The sequence below is a fragment of the Pteronotus mesoamericanus genome, unplaced genomic scaffold (genome assembly GCF_021234165.1).
Source record: "Pteronotus mesoamericanus isolate MK-2021 breed Mesoamerican mustached bat unplaced genomic scaffold, CSHL_Meso_final contig_1, whole genome shotgun sequence".
NCBI lineage: Eukaryota > Metazoa > Chordata > Mammalia > Chiroptera > Mormoopidae > Pteronotus > Pteronotus mesoamericanus.
This window is the reverse complement of record NW_026554998.1, coordinates 4,500,017-4,523,534: the sequence shown is the minus strand read 5'-3', so window position 1 is coordinate 4,523,534 and position 23,518 is coordinate 4,500,017. Positions and strand designations below refer to the sequence as shown.

At 66.4% G+C, this 23,518-nt stretch overlaps 1 protein-coding gene across 2 annotated transcripts in view; it reads right to left on the bottom strand.

The window, feature by feature from the left end:
- The window catches only part of ADAP1 (ArfGAP with dual PH domains 1), a 28,208-nt gene that overhangs the window by 2,153 nt on the left and 2,537 nt on the right, over positions 1 to 23,518 (bottom strand). The window contains exons 2-7 of one of the 2 annotated variants that reach the window (XM_054574065.1): positions 13,575 to 13,705; positions 9,501 to 9,592; positions 7,454 to 7,536; positions 4,056 to 4,168; positions 3,329 to 3,475; positions 81 to 177 (exon numbers count right to left, since the gene is read on the bottom strand). In XM_054574065.1, coding sequence (XP_054430040.1) covers positions 81 to 177; positions 3,329 to 3,475; positions 4,056 to 4,168; positions 7,454 to 7,536; positions 9,501 to 9,592; positions 13,575 to 13,705 — 663 coding nt within the window. The remainder of the gene's footprint in view (positions 1 to 80; positions 178 to 3,328; positions 3,476 to 4,055; positions 4,169 to 7,453; positions 7,537 to 9,500; positions 9,593 to 13,574; positions 13,706 to 23,518) is intronic. The other variant, XM_054574146.1, reaches the window with a different exon arrangement.

Sequence of the window (23,518 nt, the reverse complement as noted above, 5' to 3'; positions counted from 1 at the left end):
GGGGGCCTCGGGGGTGCGTGGGGGCCCTTGGTCAGCCCCGGCCCCACCCCCAGGAGGCAGCCGCAGCGGCAGCCACTCACGTCGGCGTCGCTGGCCCCCGGGAAGGCCACCTGCAGGTAGTGGAAGCGGGCGGCTCGCAGCGCGTTGAACCAGTCCACCATCTCCTGGGGGCGGAGGCTGCGTGTGGGCCGAGGCCTCAGGCTGGGCCGGCCGGGCCCCTCCGGGCCACCCCCACCTCCCAGCTTGGCGGCGCCCTGGCCTGAGGTGGAGGACAGGCTGCCCCTCCTACTCCGGCCAACCCCTCCCAGGGGCACCCGGGCGGCCCGGAGGGACGGGGAGGCCCCGCGGTGGGGACCCCCCCACGCAGACCGCGCCGTGGGCTGGTGTCCAGGGCCTGACGCCGCCTGGGCCCCGGGGCCTCACCTCTCGGCGGGGGCTGCCTGGGGGCCTGCGCCTCTTGCCCAGAACCCCCGCAGCGCCCCCCGGCCCCCAAGGCCCATCCCGGGTCCGGCCCCTCCCAGCGCCTCCCTCTCGCCCTCTGCGCTGCCCTCCCTCGGCTCAGTGTCCCGGGGCCTGGAGCCAGGTCCCTCGGGGCGAGTCACGCCGGTTCCACCAGAAGGGGAGTTGCCTCGAGGCTGACACCCGAGAGCCGGGAAGGGCGGCCGCAGGGCTGGGTGGGGCAACGAGGGGCGCGGAGCCGCCCCCAGCATCCGGCTCCAGCCACCGAGTCCGGCGCGCGGGCCCCAGAGACGCCCCCCAGGAGGCAGCGAACCGAGAGAGGCCGCGGGCCTGGGCGAAACGCGTCCTGGGCCAGGCGCAGGGCAGGAGCGAGGTGCAGCCGCGGGGCCCGCGGGCATGTGCGCCCCCCAGCCCGAGCTCTCGCCCCTGGGGTGCCCCACTCCGAGGCCTCGGCGCATTGGCGCAGGGTCCGGGGGGTCCTAAGCACGCTGGGAACCAGGCTTGGGGAGAGCTCTCGGCTCCCGGGAGAGCCTCGCTCCGGAAGGAGAAGCTGCTGGTTCGCCCTCCTGCTGGGGTCTGACTGCGTGTGCGTGGCCGCGACGGCGTGAGCCTGGGTGCAGACCTGGGCGAACCTGCCCTGGGCGGTGGGGGGCGGCCGAGGCCAGAGCCCGGGCTCAAGGGCACCCCGGGGGCGGGGGGCAGGGCGTGGCAGCCCGTGGACAGAGGAGTCTGGGAGGGGGAGCGCAGCAGCGAGCACGGGGCCTCGGGCCCCCACCCGGCCGACCCCCGGCAAGACTGAAGGCCGGCTGCCCATCGGGCCCTAGGCGGCCAGAGGGCTCATCTCTTCGACGTGCTCAAAGGAAAAAAACGTCCACCAAGAACCCCTGTGTCAGGCAAAAACCACGCTTCCCACGCGAGGCAGAAACGAAGACACTCGGGAAGAAGAGCTGAGGCGGCCACGCCCAGCCGCCCTGCCCCCCAAGACGAGCTCCAGGAGTCCAAGGAAAAGAGAATCGTAAAAGCAGTGAGAGAGAGCGGAGAGTCGCCTACAGAGGAGCCCCCATAAGACTCAGCGGATTCTCAAAAGGGACTGCCCAGGCCGGAAGGCAGTGGCAAGGAGTGCGAAGTGAGGAGACGTCGGGGCCTGCAGCCCAGAGGGCCCTGCCCAGCGGCGCCGTCGGTCGGTGAGAACCGCAGGGCAGAGGGAGAGCTTCCCGGACACCGGAGCTCATCACCGAACCGCCCCCGCAGGAACCGCTAAAGGAACTTCCTCTAGAAAACGATCAAATCATGATGAACAGGAGATGAACAATGACGTGTCGGTGAGTACGGATCTTTCAGCAACTGAATCTAAGAAACTAAGCAAACAAGGACAGAGAGTCGTGGACGCAGGGAGCGTCTGGACGGCCGCCAGACGGGGGCGATGTGGGGGGTGGGGAGGGGACCAAGCACGAATTGGTCGTCGCAGAACAGCCGTGAGGGTGTAGCGTGCAGCACAGGCAACGGAGCGGCCAGAGACCTTACACGCATGACCCACAGACATGAACAAGGGCGGGGACACGTGAGGGACATGTGAGGGAGCGGGGGTGCTGGGCGGAGGGGGAGCCAAGGGGGACGAATTGGGACAACTGTAATAGCACAATCAATGAAATATAAATTGTTTTTTAGATTTTATTTTTTTTTAGGGAGGGGAAGGGAGAAGGAAAGAGCAGGAGAGAAACATGGATCGGTTGCCTCTCGCCCACCCCCCAACTGGGGGCCTGGCTGCAACCCCGGCCTGTGCCCTGGCCGGGCACCCCACCGGCGACCCTTCGGATCACAGGCCGGCGCTCCGTCCGCGGAGCCGCGCCCGCCGGGGCTAAATTTTCAACAAGAGGAATGTCACACACAGCATCTGCGACCACAACGGATGGAGTTACGACTCAATACACATTTTTTTAAAAGCTGGTAAATGCACAGAATCGTGGAGATTAACCAACAGATCAAAGAAGAAATCACAAGGGAAGTTAGGAAATACTTAGGGACAAATGAAAACGAAAGCACAGCACCCCAAGATCAGTGGGGTGCGAGAAGACGGTGCCAGCAGGGAAGTTCCCGCCCGCAGATGCTGGCGCTGACATCAGCGGCCTGGCTTACAGCTTGGGGAACGAGGACAAGCGGCCGCTGAGCCCGACGCCAGGGAGGAAGGAAGCCGTTGAGATGAGAGCCGAGATGAAGGAAGGGGTGGACGGACAGACAGAGGAACTGGCCCTTCAAAACCGCCCGCAGAACCAACGCGCCCTGAGCCGGCAGGACGGTGGGGCCGGGGGACTCGATCCCAGAAAAACCAGAGGGGAGAGGGGCGCCGCTGCCAAGGCCGCGGAAGTGAAAGGGGCCACGAGCACATCCTACAGTTTCACCCCGAAACGGCAACGGGCGGCCTGGATGAAATGCCGCTTCCTAGCAACGCAAAACCCACCCCGACCGAACCACAGAGGAGGAGGCAGCTGGGCGGCCCGGCCCCCCATCCACAGACCGAGTCGGGGTGAACACCTGCCAGCCCAGCACAGCCCGGGCCCGCGGCCCCTGGGCAGAGGCCGCTGAGCTCAGAGGAGCCACCACCCGCGTCCCCACGCACCCCGAGGCCAGCACAACCCAGACACGCAGCCACAGGGGAGAAACCACGGACCCGTGTCCCGGACGGGCACCGAGGCAGAGCCCCCACCAGGACACGCGGGCACGACCCCCGGGCCGCCTGCCCAGGCTCGGACCCCGCGGCCGACAGCACCCGTTCTGGGACACAAGGGCAGGTCAGCGCGGCGCCAGCCAGGGCCACATGCCCCGCGGCCAGAGCGAGAAGGACCCACCCCACGGCCGCGCGCGCGCCCACCTTCCCGTCCTCGTGGTAGATGAAGATGTTGCGGGTGCTGTTGTCCTTCAGGTAGGTAACCTGCAGGCCGTGGGGGTGGCCGATCTTGGCTGGCTGGAAGGTGGCGTTCAGGTGCTCCACCTTCATGACGGCCTTGGGCTCCTTGGCCTGGGAAGCAAGGTGGGACTCAGCGCCCGGCGGGCAGGGGCGCGAAGCCCCGGGGGCGGGCAGGGGCGGGGCGCTCCGTGGGGCCTGGGTGCCCCGGGCAGTGCGTCCACGGTAACGTCGCCCCCGCGTAGGGGACGAGGAGGGGCCTCAACGCCTGGGCAGGCGCCCTGCCCTGCAGCAGAGGCTCCCGTCTGCCCAGCCCCCGCCCCGTCCTGGCCCGGGGGCTGCCGGGGCTGGAGAGGCCGAGGCCCCGCTGACCTCAGCGGGTCTGGGGGGCTCGCCAGCTGCGGGACCTTCCGGCCCCTCCCCCCACCTGCCTGGGGGAACCAGCGTTGCCCCAACGTGTGCTCGCTTGTCCCTCGGATGCCCGGGAGTGCCCCCCAGGGACGAGTTCGCTTCTGTGTCCCAGGGAGTGACCAGGGCCCCAGGTTGGAGGGAACATGTCCTGGAGGAGGAGGGAAGCGAGCGTGGTTCCTGAGAACTGCAGGCGGGCAGCCGGGGACACGGTGCCGCTGTCGGGGGGCCCCAAGGGGAGGCCAGGATGCGCCCCAGGTGCCGCCCCGCCCCCCCGCCGGCTCACATCATTTCTGTTGAAATACTTCAGGGCTCCCTCTCGCTCGGTCAGCACGAACTTCCGGCTTAAAAACTGCCCGTTGTCCCGGCCCCGCTTCCAGAGAAAGCCCTCCCGGTACCCTGTGGGCAGAGGGGCGCGGGTCAGGCAGCCACAGCGGACAGGGCTGGAGGCCACCGCGTGGCCGGAGCCCCGCCGCACGCAGAGGGCGTGGCAGTAGGCGGCAGTCCCCAGGGGACCCCCCCCATCCCCGTCAGCGGCTCAGCTGCGGCCTCTGCGGCCCCATCCCCTGCAGGCGCCTCCAGGCGGGACCGCGGGGTGGCAGGCAGGGCACGTGGGCTCCGCAGGGACAGCCGACACCTGTCCGTGTGACCCCCAACCACTGCCCAGGCAGCCCCCCGCGCCGAGATGAGGGGCCACTTCATTTTCTCTGCCTTCGGGGCAGCAGCCACGGGAAAGCGGCTCCTGAAGCAGCCGGGGCGGCCGAGCACGCTCCCCGCGGAGGCCCCCCCTCCCAGAGCCTGCGGGCGGCTGCCCCGCCCTGCACCCCCGACGCAGCCCCGCGGGCACCTCTGCTCCGTCCGCCGCCCCGCGCTGTCCGCACCCCCGGCCAGGGCTGCCGGAGCGGATGCCGGCTGACCGAGCGCGCACTTGGCCCGGGCCCACACCCACGGGCTCCGTGGACCCCGCGGCACCCCGGGTGCGGCTTCCTCGCTCGGCAGGGGATGCCACCCACCAGAACGGCACCTGCCGTCACCGAGCGTCTTCCGGGTGAGGCCCACCAGCACCTGACACACGTCATCCCACTTAATCCCCAGAACGACCTGCAAGGCACTCCCTGCTCCTGCCCCATCGTACAAAAGAGGAAACTGAGGCGCAGAGACGGAGCCCCCGTCCACGGCCACCCCGATGGGGCCGCCTGCCCTGCCTGCGAGGCCCAGCAGATGGCAGCAGAGCCTGGGACAGGCAGGGGGCTCCCCCGCCCCGAAACAGGGCCGAGGCCCACTGCGACCCCACGACCCCAGCAGCAGGCTCTGCGAGAGCAGCGGTGAGTTCCTGGGCGCTGGGCAGGGTCCCTGGTGGGGCCCCGGCCTGAGTCGGTGTCCTCGCCCAGCCTGCGGGCCCCGGGTCACCACGCCCAGGCTCTCCCGGCCGGACCCCGTGGGCCCCAGGCCTGGCCTCCTGCGGCCGAGCCTGCGGCGTCTGAGGCTGGTCCCCATGGCGGGGGCCTCCCAGGGTCAGGCACGGCGGGAACACCTGTGCAACTGTGCCTGCGTGAACTGCAGACATGCGTGTGAGTGCGTGCATGCGTGTGAGCACGCGGGGGCTGGGCCTGGGCAGCACTGAGCAGGGAGACAGCGTCCGCATCCCCAGACCGTCGGGCACAGCGGCCCCCGCCCACACGGGCCAGCGTCTGGGACAGACGCAGGCCGGGGAGGGGCTCGGCCGGGCACAGGGTGGGGGCGGGGCACGTGGGAGGGGGACGGTCCCCGCGGGTTCTGTCCTTCACGCGGCAGCAGCCAGGAGCTGCCGGGGGCACTGGGCATGGGCTGTAGTGGGGGCCAGTGGGTCCATTCCTGGGGCACGGAGCCGTGTCCCCATTTTGTGCCCAAGGAAGCCAGGGCCCGGAGACACTGCCTGACCTCTGCGAGGTCACAGAGCAGCCAGCAGGGAGCTGGGAACCGAGTCCTACTCCCCAGGCGGCTGACAGGGAGGCCGGGGGGCTGGCTGGTGTCACCGTCCCCCCAGGGACCCCCGCAGAGACCAGCGCAGGGCACACACGCAGAGAGGCCCCGTGCTCGGGGACAGGCCTGCGGGCCTCTCCAGGACACGCCCCGACCCCGTGTCCCGGCAGCGGGCAGAGCTGGGCTGGCGGCCGCCCCCGGGGCACCCCATGAGCCCAAGCCCGTCCCCCTCCCGTCCACGTGCCCCAAACCCGGAGGCTACACACGGGCCACGACGGCAGGTACCCGCAGGAGGTGGGGCACGTGGGCCGAGGCCAGAGCGGCCTGCCCGGCCCCCCGCCCCCGCCTCCCCGCCGCACGGCACTCGCGCACGCCCCGCTGGGCCCCCACCAGCCGCCCCAGCGGGGCCGCCGGCCACCCCGCCCCCGCCGTGACGCCTCGTCTCGTAGCCCTTCTGACACCCACCCGAGGCTGGGCGCCAGGTCCCCTGCGACAGACGGGGAAACCGAGGCCCAGGGAGGGCTCTGGCACTGCCCTCGGGAGGCCCCTGGCTCCGCCGGCCCCGTGACGTTCAGGACGGGTGGGGGGGCGGCCGGGGGCCGTCGGGGGGCGGGGAGACGGGGGTCTGCAGCCCCAGCAGGGAGCCGGGGGGCCGTGTCGGTCGGCGACGGGGGTGGCCCAGGCGCCCGGCCCCTGGACAACAGGGCGCATTGTCTGCCGGTGAAAGGCAGCCATTGAGGCTCTGGCTCCGGGCGGGGCCGTGTCGGGAGGGCCGAGGCCAGCTGTCGCCCGGGGTCACCCCAGCCACCGGGGCCGGAACGGCCCACACGCCCGCGACCCTGGCCGGGCTGGCCGCTGCCCGCCGGGTCCGCCCGGGGCCTGGCCCTCCCCTCGCCCCCCGCTCCCTGACACCGGGTCCTGCCAGGTCTGCCAGCACCTGCGCGGAGACGGCGAGGGCGACGTGTCCGCCCACCGCCCGTCCCCCGAGCCCGGCTGCAGACGCCGCCCCCCCCGCCCCGCCCCGCCCAGCAAGGCCCCGATCCGGGTCCGGGTGCCTCGGGCCGGCAGGTGCCGGCTGTGGGGAGCGGGAGGCAGGCCTCAGGGCGGCTTCAGAGCCGGCCCGTCCCGGCGCCTGCGTTTCCCCTTTCTCCTCTGCGGGGACTTCTGCATTCCAGGGTGAGAAAGCGTCCCTGCGGCAAACCAAGCAGGGCAGGAAGTGCCCACGGGAATCCCCGCGTCCTTCGCGGGCCGGGGGAGCCCTTGGACAGGACACCGCCCCCCGCGCGGCCGCCCAGTCACCCCGCAGAGCCGCCCCCACTTCTGGAGCCCAGCCCGGCTCCCCCCCACAGGCCGTGAGGACGGGGAGGACGGCTCCCCAGTGCGGAGACGCGCCGCGGTGCCCGGGCCACGGCCTCCCTGACTGACCGCGCCACACGGCGCGGCCACGGCCCTGTCCTCACAGAGCCCGCGTGCGGGAGCCCAGGCCCCTGCAGGGCCGGCACCACCAGGGGGCGGAAGCGCTGACCGCCCGGAGCTGGGGCCCCGACCTGCGCCCGGCAGACGGCGCCTCACGCCCCAGGACGCCCCGCGGCCTTCTCGCTGCCGCAGCGGCGTCCCCTCCTGGCAGCGCCGCGTCCGGCGGCGGCGCCGCCCTCAGGCCCGGCCGAGGGGCAGGGACGCCGAGCACTGGGTCGCCGCCGGAGGGCACCGCAGCCGCCTTACCTGCTGAGTAGGGCTCCTGCTTCTCCAGGTCGGTGAACTCCTGCCGCTCGTACTTGGCCCGGATCCACTGTTCCCGCAGGAGGCTGGGGGCAGAGCGGAGCCTGAGCGGGCCGGCCAGGACGCGGCCCCGGGGGGCCGCCAGCCGGGGCCGCCTCGGACCCGCGCCCGTGCTCTCGCAGGAGGCTGAGGGCCACCGGCTTTGATTTTTAAAATCATCTGCTAATGGGTTTTACTGCCACCCCCTCCGTTTCCTGGAGGCTGAGACGCAAGTCCCGCCCGGTCAGAGGGAGTCGCCTGCGGAAAGTGCCCCTCTCACCGTCCCCTCCAGTCACAGACGGGCCCCGTTCCAGAACGTTCCACGGCCCCGAACAGAACCCTGTGCCCACGGGCAGGCGCTGGCCCGACCCCGGCCCATCCGGGTTGGCGGGTTCTGGACACGCACGTCCACAGTGGTGCCGTGGGGCAGCCTCGGCGACCGGCACCGAGACCCCCGCGGCCATCAGCTCCCCGCTGCACCCGGGTTCTCATCTGTGGCGCGAGGGCTCCCGTCCTGGCACAGAAGCTTCTGGAAACCACTGCAGGAGGAAGGCCTGGAAGCAGGCACCAGCAGTCGGGGGAGGCAGCCCCAGGCCTGTCCTGAACCTCGGGGGCAGTGGGGCCCGGCCCTCCGGAGGCCGCCTGGGCCGGCGCTGATGGGGCGCCCCCCCAGCGGTGCCCCCGACATCTGCCGGGAGCCCGGGGCCGGGCTTCGCCTCCCCCAGAGGCGCCCCCGGGCGTGTGGCCCGGCAGCCCGGCCCCCCGACTGTGGCTGCGACGGGCAGGCTTGCGCCCACCCCCCAATCTCCTGCTGGGGCCCTCGGGCCCTCCCGTCTGGGAACAGGGCGGCTGCCGACTGGTAAAGGAGGGCGGGCCCTGGTCAGTGTCCACGCGGAGGGAGATGCCTGGACACACGGAGGGACGGCCACGCGGGGACAGCGGCCTCGGGCCTGCCGGACAGGCGCCCCGTGGCGGAGCCGCCGGGCTGCGGGGCTCCGCTGCCGAGGTCCAGGAGGGGCTGTGTCCGGGGAGAGCCGGCTCTGGAGCGTCCGGGCCCGCGGCTGCCAGGAGGCTGGGGTGCTCGCGGGGCCCCCGGCCGGCGCACAGGAAGCGGCTCCCATCGGGGTGAGACCGGGGACGGTAGCACAGGAAGGGCGCCCAGGCCCCGGGGGCTGGGTCACCAGCCGGTTGCGAGGAGAGACCCCGTGGCCCGACCCTCTGACCTCTGAGCCCTGCCCGCTTCGCCCTCGCTCCAGCTCGAGGCGGGGACCCGGGCGGACGGGGGTCACTGCGCCCAGAGAACTCACGGGGGCCACGCGCGGCCTCACGCCGCGCTTCCCTCGTTTTCGTCCACAGGAGCCAGGGCCCCGCAGCGGCCGGGGGGCGGCCGCAGGCCTGTGCCGCCAGGAGCCCTGGGCGAAGCGCGCCAGGTGCGCACAGCCAGGACGCGCCCTCCACGCACGGAGGAGCACCGGCCCCGGCCCGGCTGCCTGCGGCCCCCGCAGCGTGCGCCCCATTTCCACCGCGCTGCGCTGCGCCTCGGCGGGCGGGCGGATCGCCCCACACAGCCCTGCTGGCCCCAGCCCGGCCGGGGGTCCCCGGGCACCCAGCCCTCCTGCGTGGGCCCCCCAGGGCCGGGCCTGCTGCGCGTGCGGGCGGAGGCGGGCTGGCTCCCGAGGACCTTCACGGGCGGAGGCTTCCGGAAGGCAGGGCCCGCCGGGGCGTGGGAGCACACCCCCTGCCAGGGGCCCGCCGCAGGGACCAGGCTGCCCGGCAAGGACACGGCCGGTGGACCAGTCTGTCCCTTGCCCCAGGCTCAGACAGGGAGCAGACGGGGCACGAAGGCGAACGCCCCGGAGGCGCCGCACACACGGCCGCGCGTCGGCCCGCGGCGCCCAGGTGCCGAGCTGCTGGCAGGAAACAGTCCCGGTCCCAGGGCACCGCGCCCGCGGGGCGCCCCCCGGAGCCCCCGCTGTTTGCCAGCGACCCCCACAGGCCCCTCGTTACTCACTGACAGTCGGAGGCCGTGGGCCGGTAGTAGAAGGACGGCACCTGGGGCTCGTACGTGGCCCTGGCGACAGCATTCCCGTGGGAGGCCATGAACTGGGGGGAGAGAGGACGGGGGCCGGTCAGCGCGCCCCGAGGGCTGGGCCGCAGCCTCCCGGGCCCTCCCGTCCCAGGGACGCCCGCCTCCCGCGAGGCCGGGCCCACTCCCTCGGGGACCCCGTTGAGGGTGCGGCCAACGTGCGCCGGACACGGCGGGGGTCCCTGCGGGCGGGCGGAGAGCAGGGACGCCGCCCGGGGCACGGGGGTGTGTGCAGAGGACCGAGGGGGCAGCGGCGGGGGAGGGGGGTGCGGTGCCGGCCAGGCCGGCGGGGCCTCCGGGCGGCCACAGGCCGGCTCCCTGGCCCGGGGACAGCGCCCACAGGGGCCGCGAGGCGGGACGCGGCAGGCGTGTGGGCGGCGACGCCTGCCCGGCGGCGCCCGAGCCCGGACCCCACGGGCCTGAGGACGAGGGGACGAGGGTGCGTCCCCTGTGGCTTCGTCCCTCTGCTTCCTGATCCCCCGACAGAAGCCTCCCCCGGGACGTCACCGCGCTTTCAGGACCATCAGGTCGTGAGCAGGGGGACCCAGGAGGATCAGCTGGAAAAAATCACAGGACGTTTCAGCAAAAGGGCGCGGCCCCATCAGAAGGATGAAACCGATCGCTTTTCCACACAAAACATCAGCCTGCCAGCGGGCGTAAGAGAAGACAGACCAGGGACGATGCACGGGCCACACGCGGAAGCAGCAGCCCCGCGCGGGTTCTGCCCCCGCGCAAACCGCCCCCCGACGCGGCGGGGGGACCAGGACGGGCACCGCCCTGTTGGGTGGGAGAGAGACACGCCGTCTCCTGCGTTCATCTGTGTATTTCTTGGCGATTCTCAAAACAAAAAAATCCAAACAAACCAGCAGTCGAGTGTTTGAAAGCTAGCAGTCATTCTAAAGTTCATCTTAAAATTAAGGAACAAAAATAGCCTAGAGAATTCTGACCATGAGGACTCTTCCTAGCGGACGTTAAAACCTGTCACAATGTGGCAAAAATAACACGGATGCTGAGGAGGCCCCCGAACTCGAGGGACAGACCACAACGTCCAGCACAGGCCCAGCAGGGTCTCGGGTCCAGTGTGAGCAGATCTAACAGAAGCAAACGTGAGCCCTGGCTGGGGCGGCTCAGCGGACGGAGCGCAGCCTGCGAACGGAAAGGCCGCGGGTTCGATTCCTGGTCAGGGCACAGGCCTGGGTTGGGGGCCCGGTCCCCAGTGGCGGGCGCGCGAGAGGAGACCACACAGGGATGTTTCTCTCCTTCTGTTTCTCCCTCCGCCCCCCTCTCTCTAAAAATGAGTAAACAAAATCTTAAAAACAGAAAAGAGGACGTGACCGTGAGGTAACGAGGACTCTCAGATCAACGGGGGTGCCGCTCACTGACGGCCGCGTCGGGAACGGGCCCGCGGCGGAGGGAAGGGAGAGCTGGGTTCCCCTTTCGTCAAAATAAACGCAACTGCACCAAAGATTTGATTTCCAAAATTAAACAATGAAAGTAGTGAAGATCATGGGAAAACTTAAACAGTCATTTTAGGAAAACACAGGAAGAGACCTTCGTGACTTTGGATAAGGAAATGCTTCCTTACATCGGAAACCAAAACGAGCAGCAACGAGAGGAAAATAAACGGAATTTCTTCAAAATTAAAAACTTCTGTGCTTCGAAGGAAGCCATCAAGAAAGTGAAGAGATGGAATGAACCTTAAAGACACGAGGCCACTCGAGAAAGCAGCCCCGTCCGGAGTGGGCGGCGGGGGCGGGCGCCGTGGGGACCCCGCCCTCAGCCCCGGCGGCAGGGCCGAGGGGCTTTGCGCCCAGACAGCGGGGCGGCTGCGCTGTGCTGAGAAGGTGCTGGACGCCACCGAGTTGTTCACGGCGAAACGGGGGGGCTCTACGTTGTGACCACGTCACCGCGCAGTCGAGAGCTGCGTGGACAGCTCGGGAAGAACGTACGCTGCACTTTCGGCATTAAAAGAAAATTACTGAAAAAGGAAGAGACGACCCACAGTGAGAAAGTGTTTACAAACTGCCCAGGCGACATCGGACTTGTATCCAGAATATTAACAGAACTGCTCATAATACAATAAATAAAAGCTCCTCGCTCAACCCGAAAAAGACAAATAACCCCTTTTTTAATGGGTGAGGGATTTGAGTGGACACGTCTCCCAAGACGACACCCCAGCGGCCAGGCAGCCCGTGGTGCGATGCTCAGCACCGCCCGCCGTGGGGCACAGGGTCCCGGCCCGCAACCCGGGGCAGTGGGCGGCTGGTCTGCAGCCGCAGCCTGGCGGGTCCTCAACGTCGGACACGGGGTGACCAGGGGACCCAGCAACGCCCCTCCAGTCCGAGGGGACACGTGGCACAGGACACGCAAATGAGCACTCGCAGCAGCGAAGAAGGAGCCCCCGCCCCCGCCACCCCGTGGCCGTCAGCTGCGCGCAGACACCACGCCCCTCATACCACAGGGCGGGGCAGGCCAGGGCTGCTGGTAGGAGCCCGGTTTGCTCAGGACGTGAAAATGTTCCAAAATTAGATGCTGGTGGTTGCACAGCCCCATGAACTGCACACTTCGGAAGGCGAGGTGCACAGTCTGTGAACTGCGCCTCAGTAAACCCGTTAAGAGGAAAAACAGCCCTGAGTCAGAGCAGGGCGAAGGTTGCGGAAAAACCCTAACCCACAAGAGAAGGCTGGTAAACTCGACCAAAGTGAAAAGTTTCCACTGCGAAACCCCGGGAGCCAAGTCGAAGCACAAATAACCTAGAGAAACAGCAACCTCGGCCTCGAAGAGTTAAGCTCCCCCGTAGGAGATGGAAGTAACTGGCCAGGCCCTGGCAGGGACGGCCCTGGGCCAGCACAGGGCAGGGCGAGATGCTCGAAAAGGCCCAGTGAGAGCCCAGCGGGCCCAGGCTTCCCCTCTTCCCTCAGCGAAGGCGCCGCCGGGCGGGCGGGCCCCCGGCTCACACAGGGCGGGGCGGGGGCCCCTCCACGTCCAGGGCCTGGGCCCGCCCGATCCCGCCCGCGCCAGGGCCGCGGCTGCCGCGCTGGGTCCCAGAGGGGAGACGAGACCCGCCCATGTCTCCCCACCCACAGAAGCAGGCAGCAGGGCCGCCCAGGCGCCGGGGCACCAGCCTCGCGCCCCGCCTCCCCGCAGGCGTCCCAGGAGCGGTGCGGCCAGAGGTGTCCGGCAGCCCCTCCCCCCGCCGCGGCCTCACGGGTCACGCCAGTGTGGTTTCCACCCCGACCCGGCCCGGGCGGCGCCCCTGTGGGTGAGTTCCGGGCGTTTCTGGTGACGCCGGCGGCGTGTCCCAGGCACACAGACCCCGTCGGACGCCGGCTCCGACTCAGCAGCTGGGCCCGGGAGGCCGGGGGCTCTGCCTTTCTAACAAGCCCCCGGGGGAGGCCGATGTCACCACGGTTTCTCCCAGGTGGGGCGCCTAGGAGTCCCCAGCCCTGGCCCCCGTCCCCACGGCGGACCCCGGCCGGGCTGCCTCCGTGCCTCCTGCAGCGGGACCTTGGGCGGCCGTGGGCTCCGCTCCCCCGCTCAGCCCGTCTCCCCACGGCCGCCACGGGCCGGCAGCCCCCACCCCGCCCTCTCCTCCTGCCGGTGGCCTCCCCGGCCTGCTCCCGCTCCGCTCCCTTGGGCTGCAGGGGGCCCCTCCTGCCCCCACAGCCCAGGCCACCACCCCGTTTACTGCCTGTGTGTCCCCACCTGTCCCCCGCCTGAAGGCCGCCCCAGGGCCCGCGACCCCCAGCCCCCGGGCCGGGCGGGAGCTCGCCAGATGGGGCCTGGGAGGGGCGGGAGGGCGGGACGACCCCGGGCACAGGGGGGCCCCAGGGCTGTGGTTCAAGGATGGAAGCCCCAGGTGCCGCCCGCTGGGGGTCTTGCACCTGCCCCACGAGGGAGGCGGGAGAGTCAGCCCAGACAGAGCAGGGGCCTCGCGGGCTCGGGTCCCTGCCAGGCCCGGTCCAGGGTGGCCCTGAGGGATCCCCGCCCAGGTCTCACCTCCACTTGGGCCTCCTCCCAGGCGTCCAGGCGGACAGACTTGACCTTGCTGATCTGGGGGATGTTGCGGTGGATGCCGGAGCAGCTGAGGCAGATGAACACGCCCAGGGTGTAGGAGGCCCAGTCGGGACCTGGAAGGCAAAGGCCCGAGTCTGGGTCAGAGGGGCCGCAGCTCGGGGCGGGGGTCCCGGCCAGAAGCGCGGCCCAGGAGGGGGCCTCCTTCGGGCCTCGGCCGCCCCGTCTGTGCCGGCGGGCAGCGGGCGAGGTGTCCAGGGTCGCCGGCCCCGTGGACCCCGGTCAGGGCCTGTGCCCCCCGCAGAGGCCCCGACCCCGGAGTGGATGCTGCGTCACGTGGCGGACGCTGACAACAGACGCTGCGAGGGAGGGCCGCGCGCTCGAGGGCCGCGCGCAGGTCGCACCGACGCGCCGGGCGCAACGAGGACCCCGGGGGGGACGTGCACGGCGACACAGCCCGGGCGGGGGGACACGTCGTGCGTCCAGGTCGCTTGGCAAGGGGCACGTGGATGAGGCGGCAGTGCCAACAGCCCCCGCGTCTGAACAGGGAGGCGTGAGGGGTCCACGTGGCACTGACCGATGACGAAGGAAACCGTGCAGGGGGACACCGGGTGAGTGGGCGCCGGTGGTGCTCCCCCCGCGTCCGGCACATCACCACGCACCCTGGCTGCCTCCTGGGCCAGGCAGGTGGAAATCCAGGTGCCCGCCGAGGCCACGGCTGGAGCAGGGCTTGCTGGGAGCCCTGGAGGCCGGGCCGCACCCGCCGACCCCTCTCCCACCTCAGGCTGCAGCGCTGGCCCCGACACAGCCACGTGCACACCCCCGGGTCAGGGCAGACACGCTTCTCCATGAGGACACGGGGCTGGGGCGGCTGCATCCGCATGCAGGTCACCACAGGCCACACCCCGCCCGCCCCCCTGAGGACGCAGCCCTGCCTCCCTCCAGGGACTTCGGAGAACGCACTGCGGCCAGGAGGCCAGAGCTGCTCCTCAGACACCACACGCCGGGGCCGCGGCTCCGCGGGTGCGCGGGGCGCGTGGGACCGGCAGGGCGGGCAGACACCTCCAGCTCCCGGGCTAAGGACCGTGGCGGGCGCCCGCTGCGCTGGGCCGACGGGGTCAGGGGCGGCCGGCACGCCCGGTCCTGGGATGCAGGCGATGCTCAGTCCGCCCAGCCCTGCCCTCCCGGGTCTCGGGGCGGACGTGGAACCCCGGAGGGAGCAGCTGGCCCAAGACACACAGCCTCTGGGTGACACTCGGAGTGGAGAATGTTCCGAGAAACACAGCTGTGTCACCCATGGGCCCTGCTCCGCCCGGCCTCTCCCAGGGCCGCCTCCCCGGTGGGTGGGCAGGAGGCGGAGGCGGAGGTGGAGGCTGAGGCTCGCTGGTGTCTGCGGGGTGAGGACAGCTGCTGAGGACGGGGCCCCGGGTGGACCTGGGGTGCAGGGAAGGGGCCAGGCGGGGGCAGCCCAGGGACCCTGAGGCCCCAGGTCCAGGGCCCCTCCCACCAGCACCTCTCTCCCCCTGGCGCCCGGCTGCCCCCTGCCACCCACCCGCAGCCTGCTGGCCCTGGAAGCCACCGGCCCTGCGTGCCAGGCGCACAGCACACCCACGCTGCTCGGACAACTCCAGGGACTCCAGACCGCGCCTCCCCGGCCCCCCGGGGCCCCCCAGGCTGCTCCCCAACGCCTGGGTCCTTGCGCTGCCCCCCACGCCTCAGCTCACCGCCCACAGAAGCCCCCTGACCAACTGGGGGCAGCGTCGTGCATTCCCAGACACGCCTCTCGTTTCTCCACAATGTCTGCCTATCTGCGCGCTGTCTTGATCCCCAGAATGTAAAGGGTCAGGGGTCAGAGGTCAGGCTGGCTGGGGCCCCTGAGCTCCCTTGCAGGCTCAGAGGGAGGCTCAGAGGGACGGGCAGGGCTTGGGGCTGCCTGGGGCTGGGACAGACAGTAAGGCAGGGGTAGCGGAGATGGCGCGGGCTGTGGGGACCCTGAGGGTGGCGGCGGAGTCCCGCGATGGGGGAAGGCCACGCCCCGTGTTCTGAGCCTCAGCCCGAGGCTCCGGCTGCCACAGACCGGACACCCCACCCGTGACGAGACTCGTGAGCACGCGGGGCCGCGCGAGGTCTCCGCAGCCCGACGGCCTGGCCTCTGCTCTGAGCCTCCCCCAGGTCTGGTGCCCCTCGAAGGGCTCCGCTGCGCAAGGGACCCTGCAGAGCCCCAGCCCAGGGGGTCCCGCGGGGGACCCGCGCGGGCCAGGCACCGCCCCTCAGCACCCTCCAGGGCCCCCCGGGCCCCCGGGCCCCCGGGCGCGGGTCCAGCGCCAGCTCCCCCTTTGCGAAGACGCTTCCCCAACAGGAAGTGAGGAAATCGGACCGAGAGCCGGGAAGACGGGCCGCGGGCACAGCGGCGGCGCGGGACCCAGGGACTTGGCGGGAGGGGCCGCCGCCAGGGTGCGCGGGGCGGGCGGGCCGGGGGCAGGGCCGCGGCGCGGAGGTGCGGCCGCGGGCGTGGAAAGTCGCAGGGGCGGGGCCACGCGTTTCTCCCAAAGCCCGTGGCGGGGCTGTGGCTGCCCGCACCGCTCGCTCCGGGACAAAGCGGGCCGGGCAGGCATTCGAGGCCCCGCGGCCCGTCAGCCCGAAAACATCTGCTCTCTGGCCCTTTAAGGGAGCGCCGGCCCGGCCCGCGCGGGAGGCGGCGGCGGCTGCGCCCCACCGGCCGCGCGCTCGTCTCTCTGACCGACCGCTGTGCCCAGGGTCACGGGGCGGCCACGCAGCTGCCCGCGTCCCGCCGCCGCCCGGGGGCGCCTGGAGGCTGGGTGCGCTCGGGTGCAGCCCGGGCCGACCTGAGCGGCCACTTCGGAAGAGGGTTCGAGTGAGGAGACGGGGACACCGGTCCTTCCACGCCACAAAAGGACCACAAGCTCCCCCTTCCCCCCAGGTCTGCTGCTTCCACACAGGCCCCGCCCCCCGCTCGAGCCCCGCCCCGTTGGAGCCAGGGGGCCGGGTGTGCGCTCCCGCAGAAGAGCCCCACTGCCAGAGCTTCGAGCCCCTCCCGGCGGAAGGGGGCGGGGCTGCGGGGCGGGGCTAGCCAGGCGCCAAAGCGCCAGGCCCCGCCCCCTGGCCCGGGCGCCACTCCACGGCGCCCCTCCCCCAGGCCACAGGGAGGCGCGGCCCCAGCCGGTCCTCCTCGCCAGTCCCCTGCGAGCACCTGGGACCCCATGGGCGGAGCCGGCCTGCAGGGCCCGAGTGCCCCCAGGACCAGGCGCCAGGCCCGAGGGTCCATCCCGGCTGGGGGGCCGGTGGGCGCGCTGCGGTGTCAGGAGGCAGTGGGGGAGGCCCGGCCCGAGGCCCCAGGCGCGCTCCGACCGCAGCCTCGGGACCAGGGCGGGGACGCCCAGGTGTGCCGGCCACTGCCTCGCTCCCAGCCCGGAGACCGGCCCGCGGCGCAGAGCAGACTGTCCCGGGCCACCAGCTCCCTCCCGGCGGCCCTGCCGCTCAGCGACCGCGTCTGCCCCGATCAGGCCGCCCCGGGCGTGGGTGGGGGCAGCTCCGAGGTGACTCAGCCCCTGACCGTTCCCCGGAGGTGGACGGAGACGCCCCAAGAGGGGGGGCAGGTGGGGCAGGTGTGTCCCCTCAGCCAATGGGGGAGCGGGGCGGTGACGAGCCCGTGGGTGGGACTGCGGGTTGGCCCCGCGAGCCCTGCGCCCAGTCCCAGAGGCCTTGGCCCTGCGCGGGGCGCGGCCCAGCTGCGAGGCTGGCCGGGCTCAGCGGTGGCGTCGGTCCTGGCAGCGCTCCGCCGGGTCAGGGCCAGCGTGGCGAAGGGGGCCGGGGTGTACCCACCACATTCCACCGCTCATAGCAGCGCCGCGAGTGCGGACGCCTAGGCCGCTGTCCCTGAGGCTGGTGTTGCCTCCACGCCCTACGCAGCCCGGTGTTCCGGGTCCCCGCTGCAGCCTCAGCCCCGGGGAGGCCGTGCACCCCCGCCGCGCTGTCCGTGGGCACGGAGGCGCCGTCCGCAGCGGCCGAAACGTGGACGCGGCTCCGGTGCCTGCCAGTGACTGAGTGGATACCTGCCACGTGGCTGTTCCGTCCAGTGGAATATTGTCCAGCCTCAAAACGGGAGGAAACAAAAACCGAAAGCTGCGGGAGCTCTACGCGGCCCAGGCAGAAGAGTCTCCACGACAAACTGCACGAGGTCGCGAGATGACGACGAAGCCAGTCAAACGAGAGGACACAACGTCTGCAAATGCGCGCGCACCCAACGTGGGGGCGTCTAAATGTGTGACGCGCATGTTAACAGGCCCCGGGGAGAAACAGCGGCGCGACCCTAGTGAGGGGTCGTGCCCTTCGCTTTGTCCGGGGATCGATCGTCCAGACAAAATCAGGAAGAAAACACGGGCCTCCGAGGACGTCAGCGGCCAGCGGGACCCAGCAGGCGCCTGGGGACATTCCGCCCACAGCAACAACAACACGTGTTTTTCTCCGGTGCACGCGGAATGTTTTCCAGGCCCCGTTAGGCCACAAAAGAGGTCTTAATACATTTAATAAGATTGAAACCAGATCACGTATCTTTTCCAACTACAATGGTATAAAACTAAAAGTTAGTTATAAGGTGAAAACTGGAAAATTTAGCACTATTTGTAGATTGAACAACATGCTACTGAACAACCAATGGGCAAAAGAAAAAACCTGTAAACACCTCCCGTCCAGAAACGAGGAAGATCTCAAACCAACCGCCAGCCCCCACACCTCGAGCGGCCAGACGGAGACCGACGAAGCCCAGATGGCGAGGGAGGCAATGACGATCAGAGTAGAAATAAGTGGAACAGAGACTGATAAGGCAATGGAAAGATTAATAAAACTCAGCTGCTTTTCAAAAGATAAATTGACAGACCTCTAGCTAGACTCAGCAAGAAGGAAAGAGGATTCAAATAAATGAAAAATAAAAGACGTTACTACTGACACCACCGAAATACAAAGACTCGTAAGAGGCTACTATGAACAATCGTGCGCCAAATTATGCGACCAAAAAGAAATAGATACATTCCTAAGAACACACAAGTTATTAACACTGAATCATGAAGAAATAGAAAATCTGAACAGCTTGATTACTGGTAAGGAGACTGAAGCAGTAATCAAACCTCCCAACAAACACAAGTCCAGGACCGCATGCTTTCGCTGGTGAACTCTATCATTTAAGGAAAAATTAATGCCAATCTTCCTCAAACTCTTCCAAGAAACAGAAGAGGCGGGAACTCTTCCAATCTCATTTTACGAGGCCGCTGTTATCCTGACACCAGAAGCAGACAAGGAACCACAAGAAAACTCCAAGCCAACATCCCTGATGAACATAGATGCAAAAATCCTCAATATACTAGCGAGATGAACTCAATGACACGTGAGCAGGATCACACGCCATGAGCAAGGGCCACTTATCCCAGGGAGGCGAGGACAGTGCAACATCCACAAATCAGTCAACATGATTCAGCACGTTAACACACGAAGGACAAACATGTGATCATCTCCACAGATGCGGAAAAGGCATTTCACCAAATTCTTTTTTTTTTTCTTTTAAGATTTTATTAAATTTATTGGGGTGGCATTGATTAGTAAGATTATATAGGTTTGACATGGAGTGATAAGATTATATAGATTTCAAGTGTACATTTCTATGCTATATGATCTGTATATTGCACTGTGCACCTACCATCCAAAGTCAAGCCATCTTGTCACCATATATTAGCCCCACCCCAACCCCTTCTGTCTGCTGCTATGTAATTCTTTACGTGGGTCAGCAAGAACCAGGCCTCTCCGGTCAACAGCAGTACTCTGTCTTTTCTTATGCCTAAGTCGTATTCCATTGTATATATAGATCTCATCTTCTTTATCCAGTTGAGGACACTTTGGTTATCTCCACATCTTGGCCACCGTGCATAATGGTGCAGTGAACACAGCGGTGCATGTATCTTTGCTAATACATGTTTTCCAGTTTTTGGAGTAGATACCCCAGAGTGGGACTGACTGCTGGTTCATGTGGCAGCTCTACTTTCAGTCTTTTGAAAACCCCCCAGGCTGTGTTCAGGGTGGCTGTACCAGTCTGTATTCCCACCAGCAGTGAATGAGGCTTCCCTTATCTCTCCAACCTCTCCAACACTTAGTATTACTTATCTTGTTGATAACAGCCATTCTAACAGGTGTGAGGTGGTATCTCCTTGAAGGTCAGTTGCCTTTTTTTGTTGCTGTCAGTTTCTTTTGCTGTGCAGAAGCAGAAACAGGAGAAGGATCCCTTTTGGGCTGCAGGCGACTGGTCTGGGGCAGGAATGGGTTGTTGAGCCCGAACGTGTTGGGCTCCTCCACCACCTTCATCCTGGCGGCGCCTGCATACACGGGCCCGTACGCCGCGAGCTCGAGCAGCACCAACCATTTCACCAAATTCAACGTCCTTTTATGATACTTTCGGTGAAGAGAGTTCAGAGGGAATGCATCTCAATGTCATAAAGACCACGCACGACGGCCCATAGCTCCTGTCACACTGAGCGGTGACACACTGCAATCTCCCCTCTGAGACCAGGAGCCAGACAAGGACGCCCACTCTCAGCAGTTATTCAACGAGTGCTGTAAATCCTGGCCAGGACAGGTAGGCAACAGAAATAAGTAAAAGGCACCCAAATCCTAAAGAGGTTAAAGCTTCACTACTTGCAGATAACACAATACTATATGTAGAAAACCCTAAACGCTACACAAAAATACTTTCAGAACTAATAAACTCAGTGAAGTTGCAGGATACAGAAAATACATATATATACACAGAAATCTGTTGCGTTTCTGTACACTAAAACTATCAGAAAGAGCAATTAAGAAAACAATCCCATTACAATAGCATCAAAAAGAATCAAATACCTAGGAATAAAATCTAACCAAGGAGGAGAAAGACCTGTGCACTGAAAATGATGAATCGTTAATGAAAGAAATTAGACACAAAGAAATGGATAGATATTCTACAGTCAAAATGGAAAGAATTAACATTGTTAAAATGTCCATATTGCCTAGAGCAATCTACAGATTCGATGCCATCCCTATCAAAATTCCAGTGGCATTTTTCACAGAAACAGAACAAAGTATTCTAAAATTTGTATAAAACCACAACAAATCCCGATAGACAAATCAATCCTGGGGGTGGGGTGAGGGGAAGAAAAGAACAAAGCTGGAGGCATCACACCTCCTGATTTCAAACTATACTACAAAGTTACAGTCATCAAAAAAGTGTGGCACTCACCTAAAACAGACACACAGGACAATGGAACAGAATAGAGAGCCCAGAAATAAACCCCCACACACACAATGAATTAATTTACAACAAAGGAGCCAAGAACGTACAATAGCAAAAAAACAGTCTCATGCAAAAGAATGAAACTGGATCACTATGTTACTGAACACACACAAAAAAATGAACTCAAAATGGGTTTAAAATTTCAACATAAGACTTAGAACCATAAAACTCCTGAGAAAATAGGTGACTCCCTGGCAGGTGTGGCTCAGGGAATGCGCACCGGCCTCTGAGTTGAAAGGTCGTTGGCTCGAGTCCCAGTCGGGGCTTGTGCCTGGGTTGTGGGCCAGGTCCCCAGTTGGGAGCGTATGAGAGGCAGCCAATGGATGTATCCCTCGCGTGTTTCTCTCTCTCTCTCTCTCACTCCTTTCCCCTCTCTCTAAAAGTAAATAAAATCTTTTAAAAAACTTTAAAAAGAAAACAAGCAGTGAGCCACTTGGCATTGGTCTTGGCAATGATTTCCATGGATTTGATGCCAAAAGCAAAAACAAAAGTGAAGCACGACCCCATCCTTCTAAACGCTTCTGCCCAGCGAAGGAGACCACCACCAGCCCACTGGCTGAGAGAAAACATTTGCAAATCATAGCTGACAAAGCGTCAATATTCAGAAAATATATGAAGAACACATACACGTAAACAGCCAAAAAAAAAGTCATTAAAAAGTGGGCAAAGGCTCTGAATAGAGACATTTTCCAAACACATCCAAAGGGCCCACAGGCACCGGAACAGGTGCTCAGCGTCAGCAATCAGGGAAACGCAGCGCGGCGGCGCGGGCGAGGGGGACGGGCGGAGAGCGGCCCCACGGGCCCGGCCGGGGAATGGCAGCCCGTGCAGCTCCGCGGGCGACGGCGAGATAGAGCAGAACCACCGCAAGGCCCAGCGACGCCCCTTCTGGGGACCCATCCAAAGAAAATGAAAACACGAACGAGAAGACGCGCCGCCGCGTCCCCCGCAGCCCGCGGCCCCGCGTCGGCGGACAGAGGCACACGCGGCGGGAGAGGGAAGGAAACCCCGCCGTGCGGACGCGGGCGCACCCTGAGGGCGTCTCGCCACGTGGGTGCGTGCGAGAGAGGCCGACACGAGTGGGGAATCTAAGAGAAACGAACGGACAGAAACCCCCAACCCCGGGAGAGAACGGGTGGGGGCCCTCAGAGCGGGGCAGAAAGGAAAACCCCCAGGAGTTAGACGAGTGGGTCCTGGCCACGGCGTCCGGCACGGGGACCGTGTGACGACCAGAGGCGGTCGCCCCACAACGTGCGCAGGTACTGAAACGCTCTATCGTGGCCCTCCGGCCAGTACAGGTCACGTATCGTTTATACGTCTTGTTTCTAAAAAGCGGATTCTACAATGTGCTCCCACAGGGACGACCCTCGAGGACACTGCTTGGTCTCGGACTAGGACCCGGACTAGGACACGCTGTGGGACGCCGCCCGTGCGAGGTCCTTACAGACGGGCGGGGGGTGGGGGGCGCGGGGGGGGGGGGGGGGCGGCGGCCGCACAGCCGTGTGAATGGACTTGGTGCCACGCAACTGTCCACTTCAGTGGAAAAGGGGGTGCCCTTCAGCCCCGACTGGCGCGGCTCAGTGGACTGAGCACCGGCCTGCGAAGTAAAGGGCCGCCGGTTCGACCCCCAGTCGGGGCGCAGGCCTGGGTTGCGGCCAGGTCCCCAGTGGGGGGCGCGCGAGAGGCAGCCACACCTGGATGTTTCTCTCCTTTTCTCCCTCCTTTCCCCTCTCTCTAAAAATAAATGAAATCTTTACAAAAAAATGATAAGTTTATGTTATGTGTACTTAACACAACAAACAGGAAAAGGCCCTGTCCCGGCCACCGCCGTGGGCGAGACGGGTCAGCGGAGGAGGAAGGCCCGGGGCCTCCGCCCCAGCGACCCATCAGCCCCCTCCGCTGCCACTACTTTCCTCAGTGAAACGGGGGCGTGCGCCCCACTCACGGGCGGGGCGTGGGGCTGCCCGGGCGACGCACCTGCCGGCAGGCACCTGGGCAGGGCGGGGCTGCCGCGCCTGCGCTCTGCGCGAAGGTAGCTTGCGCGGCGCGCTCGTTACTCCAGCTGCGTCTAGACCGTGCTTGGGAGCAGCCGTTTCCAAGAGCCCGTTTCCAACGATAAGTGAAACCGCACCTCAGCTAATGGACAGAGTTCAGTTCCTGCGGCAACACCCAGCTTCTGAGTAAAGGCCCCGGACACTCCCGGCACCAGACACTGAAACAAACACGCTTCACGGAGGCCCGGGACCCAGGTCAGGGCCACGGAGGCGGAGCCGCCGCCGGCAGCGCAGGGCTCGGGCCGGGGCCGCCCTGGGCAGGACACCCCTCCACGCAGGGCCACCGCTCGCGCAGACAGGGCTGCTTCAACACCCCACTTCCCGCCACGTGCTCAGCCCTGGGACGTGGGAGGGGCCCAGGGTCCCCGAGGGAACCCAGCAGACAGGGCCGCGCCAGGAAACGATTTTTCTCCTCATCGATGTGAGAACAAAACGACGTCATTCAAGAACCTGCCTTATGTTTTATCACAAGAAGAATCAAAGTGCTTTTAATTCCCCCAAATCAGGGGTTCGGGAGGGCTGGCTGTCCAGCCCCCCTCGGC